Source organism: Dendrobium catenatum, unplaced genomic scaffold, assembly GCF_001605985.2.
Source record: "Dendrobium catenatum unplaced genomic scaffold, ASM160598v2 fragScaff_scaffold_853, whole genome shotgun sequence".
Taxonomy (NCBI): domain Eukaryota; kingdom Viridiplantae; phylum Streptophyta; class Magnoliopsida; order Asparagales; family Orchidaceae; genus Dendrobium; species Dendrobium catenatum.
Window position 1 is genome coordinate 7,992,641 of NW_021319315.1, and position 7,451 is coordinate 8,000,091.

Sequence of the window (7,451 nt, forward strand, 5' to 3'; positions counted from 1 at the left end):
GCTAGAATGGACAATGATTTAAGCTTTACTAAGAGTCGTGGGAAGAGAGGTAAAAAACCTAGAAATGCTATTTTGCTTTCTCCTAGAAATACCCGTTCACACACTGCTCATTAATTTTGTTTGCTATGATTAATACAATCATTTGGAATGTGAGGGGGATAGGTTGCCCTTCCTCTAGGCTTCGGGCTAAAAATCTTTGTCGCATCCATAACATTTCTGTTCTTGTTTTGCTTGAACCTCTCATTTCAATGGAGAAGCTGATTCCTACTGCGAAATTTTTGGGTTTTCATCAGGCTTTTGCTAATGTCTCTAACAAAATTTGGGTCTTCTGGAAAGATTTTGTTAGGATTGATGTGATTGATAATTTTACTCAAGTTTTGCATTGTAATATTGAATCTTTAAATTTTCAATGTGTTGCTTCTTTTGTTTATGCTGCTTCCTCTCGTTTTGGTAGAAAAGCTTTGTGGGAACAAATTGAGAATTTTCATAGTATTTCCTCTTTACCTTGGTTGATGGGTGGTGATTTTAATTCTATTACTACTCCTTCCGAGCGTGTTGGAGGATCTCATCCTATTTATCAATCTATGGAGGACTTCAATGACATGATTATGAACTGTAATCTTATTGACATTGGTTTTATTGGTAACAAATTTACGTGGAATAGGGGTCATCTTTGGCAACGGCTTGACAGAGTTCTTTTTAATAATGCTTGGGTTAATGTTTTTAATGCTACTAAGGTGGTGCACTTGAGTCGTACCCTTTCCGATCATTCCCCCCTTCTTATTAATGTTAACTGTACTAGAGGGGGCTTGCATTGTCAATTGGATCCTACGGATGCTAATTGGGCTGCCCTTACGGAGGCCAAGATGTCCCTCAGTAAACTTCAATGTCAGGAAGAGATTTTCTGGAAACAAAAGGCGGCGATGAAACATTTGAAGGAAGGGGATAATAATACTAGATACTTTCATGCTTTGGTTAATAAAAAATGTGTCATTAATGGTATTCACAAAATTGCTCGTGAGGATGGTTCCTTTACTGATAATGATGAGGAAATTGCTAATCTGGCTGTTAGTTTTTTTCAAAAGCATCTTAATAAAAATTTTTGTCCTATGGATATTGATGACTACTCCTTTATTCCTAATAGGGTGACCATTGAGGATAATGTCTCTCTTTCTATGTGCCCTCTTATGGAAGAGGTTAAAGATACGCTTTTTGATATGAATGCTGAGTCGGTTGCTGGGCCTGATGGGTTTACTGTTAAATTCTTCCAACACACGTGGCATTTTGTCTGTGATGATGTTTATAATGCTGTTGTTGATTTTTTCAATGGCTCTCCTATTCCTAAGTTTTTCTCTTCTACTTCTATTGTTTTAATTCCTAAGAATATTGAGGTGAACAATTGGAATGACTTTAGGCCTATTAGTTTGTGTTCGGTTTTTTATAAATTGATTTCAAAAATTATGGTGAATCGTCTTTCTTTGCTTCTTCCTAAACTTATTTCTCCCAACCAAATGGGGTTTGTGAAGGGTCGTGCTATAGTTGATAATATTCTGCTTGCTCAGGAATTCTGCCAAGATCTGGACATTAAAACTATAGGGGGAAACATGATTTTGAAACTTGACATTGCTAAGGCTTATGATAACATTAATTGGAATTTTATTTATAAAATGTTACATTTCTTTGGTTTTGATTGTAAGTTTATTTCTCTTATATGTACGTGTATTGAAAGTCCTTTCTTTTCTATTATCTTGAATGGTAACTGTCATGGTTTCTTTAAATCTTCCCACGGTTTGAGGCAAGGAGACCCTATATCTCCGGCGATCTTCATTCTTGCGGTGGATTATTTATCTAGAGGGATTAATGATTTGTTTATTAAATTTCCTAATATTTATTATAGAACCATTGGTGGCATCAAGATTTCTCACTTATGCTTTGCTGATGATTTTATTATTTTTATGAATGCTTCTAAGAATGGTATTTCTAAAGTTTTGAGGCTGTTTAATCATTTTGAAGCGGTCAGCGGTCTTGTTTTTAATAAAGGTAAGAGCGGGTTTGTTATTTCTAAGAACGTCTCACAGAATAGGATTTTGGGTATCAAGGAGGTTACCGGTTATTCTCAAACTAGTTTGCCGCTTAAATATTTAGGGATTCCTTTATTTAAAGATAGGAAGAAGTCTTTTCTTTTTTATGATTTAATTTCTAAGGTTCATAATAGATTGGCTTCTTGGGAATCTAAATTCTTGAGCTATGGCGGTAGGCTTGTTCTTATTAAAAGTGTGTTGGCTTCTATACTGGTTTATTCTTTTCAAGTGTTGTTCCCTACTAAGTCGGTTTGCATGAGGATTGATAGGATTTTAAACAAATTTTTCTGGAGAGGTTCTTCTAACACTTCTAAAATCCATTGGTCGACTTGGTCCAAGTGTTGTGGTACTTATCAGGAAGGGGATCTTGGTTGCAAGTCTATGCTTGATATGGCTACTGCTTTCTCTTTAAAATTATGGTATAATTTAAGAGCTAATAGTTCGTTATGGGCTAATTTTATGATTTCTAAGTACTGTGGGGATTCTCATCCCTCCACGTGTTTTTATTCTAAAGGTAATTCTCTTGTTTGGCATCGGATGCTTAAAGTTAAGTGGATTATTGAGCCTAAGCTTGCTTGGGGTCTAGGGGAAGGTAACATTTTCTTTTGGCAAGATAGGTGGATTAATGGCTTTTCTATAGATGATCTCCTTTCATCTAATACGTTGAGCTCGATTAAAGTTAATTTTTTCTTTTTTGGTAATGGTTGGGATGTGGATAAGCTTTCTAATGTTATTCCGGATTACATTATCTCTTTGATTACCAATATTTCTATTAATCGTTGTGCTAAAGATGCTTTGCTTTGTAAATTTACTAAAGATGGTCTTTTCTCTACCAAACAAGCTTGGCATGTGTTTCGTAATATTAAATTGTCTTCTAAGTCTTTTAAAATGATGTGGCATAAGAGTATTCCGACCACGGTATCTGTCTTTATTTGGAGAGTTCTTAAGCATTTTGTTCCTACTGATGATATGCTGAGGAAAAAAGGTTTATTTATTACTTCTAAATGTCAATGTTGTGTTAACTTAGAGACGATTCATCATGTGTTTGTTTCTTCTCCTATTGCGGTTAAGGTTTGGAATTACTTTGGGGAGATTTTTCATGTTAATGGTGGTGGCCCTGTATGTTCTGTATTTTCCTTGCTGGAGGTTTGGATGGTGAGAGTGAAAGGGCATATCCGTAATGTTATTCCCCTTCTTATCATTTGGTTTATTTGGTTAGCTCGTAATGATTCTCGGTTTAATAATATTGTGATGAATCATCTTTCTATTATTTCGAGAATTAAGGATAAAATTTTTGCTCTTTATTCGGCTAACCTTTTATCCTTTAAAAGTTTTGGTAACAATACTTCTTCTGTTGAGTTTTTTGGGATTACTGGTAATGGTGCTCCGGTTAATAGGTTCACTTCTTGGTCTCCTCCTAATGCTAATTGTTTTAAGCTGAATATTAATTCTGTGTTGGTTGAGACCAAGTGGTGCAGTGGTGGTTTAATCAGGAATTCTGAAGGGGTGTTCATTGTTGGCTTTGCTGGGTTGTCTGGGGCTGCTGACTATCTGGAAAGTTTATTGTTGGCTGTGCTTTACGGGCTTTCTCTCTGTTTTAGCCTGGAAGTTTACAATGTGGTTGTTGAGAGTAATATTAGCATTGATCAAACGGTTTTGCTGGGTGTGGATGGTACTACTTGTGGGCATGCTTTATTTTATATTCGTAGAAAGGTTATGGTATTAACTAATTCTTTGGAATGTTCTTATAATGTGGTTAAGAATGAAATTAATGCTGCTTGCAGGAACAATCTTCCTCCTGGGCTCGAACTCCGAAGCTGCCTCGATCGACGGGAAATCGCCTTGGAACGGCTTCTCGTTCGGGTTCGCCGGATTTCCTGCCGGCGGCGGCTTTGACCGGTCGGGATCGACGTGGGGAAGGGAGAGGAAACCTAGGGGAGCTCTCACACCAAATATCTCCGGCTGAGAGCGTCTAGGTCGGGAGCAAAAAGCCAAAAGTCCTTCTAAACCTAATTCTCTCCTTATTTAAACTCCTAAACGACCAAGGGACGGCTAGGATCTAATCTAGATGAATTTAGGAGGGAAAATAAGTTTCAAACCACGGGCCCTTCAATTCCAAAACGTTTGGAGGCTTTAAATCCCCTTAATGACCTCTTAATTCCAATTAAATAGGAGATTTTGACCCAATTAAGACTCGATTTGACCAGGTCGCCTGGTGTGCAGGTTTTTGGAGCATCGCGCTCGTTTTGTGGCAGAGTTCGTGTCCTGATTGGTAGATTAAGCTGTCTGTGTTTTTCTCTTCCCTTGCTCTTATTTTTTGGGTTATTAGAATGTTTTTAGTGATCATTGTATTTTGTGTAGCAGGGAATTCGGGCTCTTAGGTTTTCTTTCCTTTTTTGATTGTAGCTCTTTGAGCGGTAGCGGGCTAGAATTCCCTTTAAGGACTTCTGTAATTTTTACCCTTATTATCGCGTAAGCCCGTCGGTGGGTTTTAACCAAAAAAAAAAAAAGTCATTGCATAAGGCAGCGGCAACAATTCTATAAAATAATTACTAATCACAAGACCAACATTTCGCCGAGAATTTTTAAGGCAAAACCAACAAAAGTAACTCTTTAACCCTCCTAACTACAACAAAAGAATACAACATAAGAGAATGAGAACTTTAGAAGTATCTTTACATACTACAATCTACTCAAAGCTTTACTACTTTAAAGTAAGCTGCTTATGTCAATGGAGATAAGTTAGATAATCAAACAAGTATAATGTTGCAACTCACAAGCATCAAAGAGGGGTTGCCTCGGTTTTGAAGCTTTCATTATCCTTAAGAAGTCTACATGCTAGGTTATTAGAGAGAACATCAGCTATTTTCTATGACCTTCAACAATAATATCCATCAAGACGGAGTGCTCGTCTCTCAGGAAAATCTAAATGCAAATTTTGTATTAGATATGATACTACCAATAGAATTTGCCCTAAATGAAGATTTTATGCCCTAAAATTACCACACCTTATTTTTCAAGGAATAATGATTCACAGAATCCTGATAGCATAATGTTAATGGTATTATTCTCCTATTACCAACTATATAATTAAGATATTTGAGGAGTAGGAAGCCTGAGGTGATGAATGAAGTTTATTGTAATCAACAAAAAAAAAATATAACTATTTTGGCAAACAATTTTAAGAAATATAATTCGGACAAAAAATATAAAATTAATTACCTAAATTTGAAGCCGAAATAGTACAGATTCGCTGAAGCAAAAAAATAGAGATCCAGAATTGAAATCCAAATCACGAAAGCGCTAAAGTGAAAACATGCCACAGTCATCTTATCATTTATATATATAAGGGATAAAGAGAACATGTGACAGTCATCTTACGGGAAACGAATGGTCGGAGGCTGAAACGTTTCAACAATTGAATTCATCTTCATGCATCTAAATCACCAAAATAAAACTTTGAAGAATTCAAGGAGATGGAATTAATTGAAGAAAAGATGCTTAAACATTTAAGAAGTTAAAGAAATATAGGCAAAGAAATCTACCGAAGAACATGACGGCGAGCAGAGGCAGCTAGAACGTTTAAGAAGTTGAAACACTAAAATAAAAATACAGGTGCTTAATTGCGGGGAAGAACAAACTTGAAAGAAGTTTAAGAGTCCAAAAATTTTGGAGAGAAACATACCTCCGCTAATGGAGTCAGCTTGAGAAAGCCGAAGAGTATGGACGACGGCGCGAAGACGAAGAGGCGAAGGCAATATTAGGATAGGTTTAGACTTGCTCGAAACGGAATTAATAAAATACTATCTTATATAGCTTTGAATTAATAAAACATCCAAAAGAATTAAAAAATTAAACTTAGGGAATCTCGCGGCACTGTATAACATGCCAAAAATGTAAAATTAATAGAATGAGCTTTAATGGTAAAACGTACAGAAAATTTATGGTAAACCGTGCAGAAAATTAATTTAGAATGATCTTTATATAAAAAGAGTTATTTATTGATTTATTAATTATAAAAACACAGAAATGGAACCAAAAAAATAGCCTAATCTCGCAATCAGCACACGTACGTACCCTGCACAAAACGAGCGCACAGCTCCAAAAACCTGCAAAACAGGTAAACAAAGGTACTCGAGAAGAGAATAAGCTACCAAAAAGGAAGAAAAAGAAAAACAGCAAAATAAACAGAATTAAAGGAGAAACTCCCAGAGAACCCAGGCAACCAGCCTCAGCCATCACAACCAAGAGGAAAGCAAAAAGGCTCAAAACAAACCTCCTCATAAAGACAGCCAACAACACCCAGAACAAAAAAACCCCCACCCTAAGCAGCCAAAACAAAACGCTAAAACCGAACTCCAGCAACCACAGAAAACAGCCACAACAACAAGCAAGAGAAAAGAACCCCAGAGAACCAACAAAACACCCACATCACAACCAGACCAGAAACCAACCTCCAGCACCCCACCACCAACGGACCCAGGAACAAACAACAACCACCAAGAGGAGGAGACAACAACCACCACCAACAGCAGCAAAGACACCCACAGAAAAAACAAAAACAGAGGCAAAACAACTAACCTCCCAAAACATAAGGAACCTTACGCTTATCCAAGAAAAAAAAGGCCTTGAATATTCGCAGGTAAAAGATCAAAGTTGAGATCAACAACAGCATTAAAACTGCTACCAAAGAGCGATAACGCTCTGGCAACAGAGTTAACCTCCACATTGATAACGTTAAAAGAGCAATTCAAGACCTCCCTCAAACCCATATTATGTCTACGCAGGTAAAAACTCGGATGCCCACAGCTGGTACCATCATGAACTAAAAACATGGTAGGGTCAACAAGAAAATTGCTTTCCACCATCACGTTATACAAATCCAAATTAATGCAAACAGAAAGCCCATGATTGACAGCAACCAAGAACCCTCTCAGCTCATCAAGAGCCTTAGAATCCCCAGCAAAACCAGCAATATAATTCCCAACCGAATCCCTGATAACGCCACCAATACACCACTTGTCACCATATAAATCCAAATGAATATTAATCTTAAAACATAGGGGATTAGGAGCAGCCCAGTTAGACCACCTGGAACCCGAAGAATGCAAGGAACCCAAATTATAAATACCAAACTCTTCAGCAGTAGAGAAGACATTAGAAAAATTCTTATAAGTAATAAGGTTAGCTGAAAAAAGAGCAAAGACTTTCTCCTTAATACGATTAATAATAGCAAGATGATTCATCCGAATGTTATTAAAACGGGAATCATTTCTAGCCAGCCAAATGAACCAAAAAATAAGCATGGGAATAACATTACGGATATGGCCTGACATACTACTCTTATTAAATGCAATTAAAATTTAAAAC

General features: G+C 36.7%; 1 protein-coding gene across 1 annotated transcript; it reads right to left on the reverse strand.

The window, feature by feature from the left end:
- Positions 1-6,688: 6,688 nt before the first annotated feature.
- Positions 6,689-7,417, reverse strand: LOC114580215. The gene has a single exon (XM_028697033.1). The coding sequence runs from the start codon at positions 7,415-7,417 to the stop codon at positions 6,689-6,691; it is 729 nt and encodes a 242-aa protein (XP_028552866.1).
- Positions 7,418-7,451: the final 34 nt, after the last annotated feature.

Bases quoted from the DNA above. Each gene is read 5' to 3' on its own strand.
- LOC114580215 (XM_028697033.1), bottom strand. From the start codon at position 7,417: ATGTCAGGCCATATCCGTAATGTTATTCCCATGCTTATTTTTTGGTTC.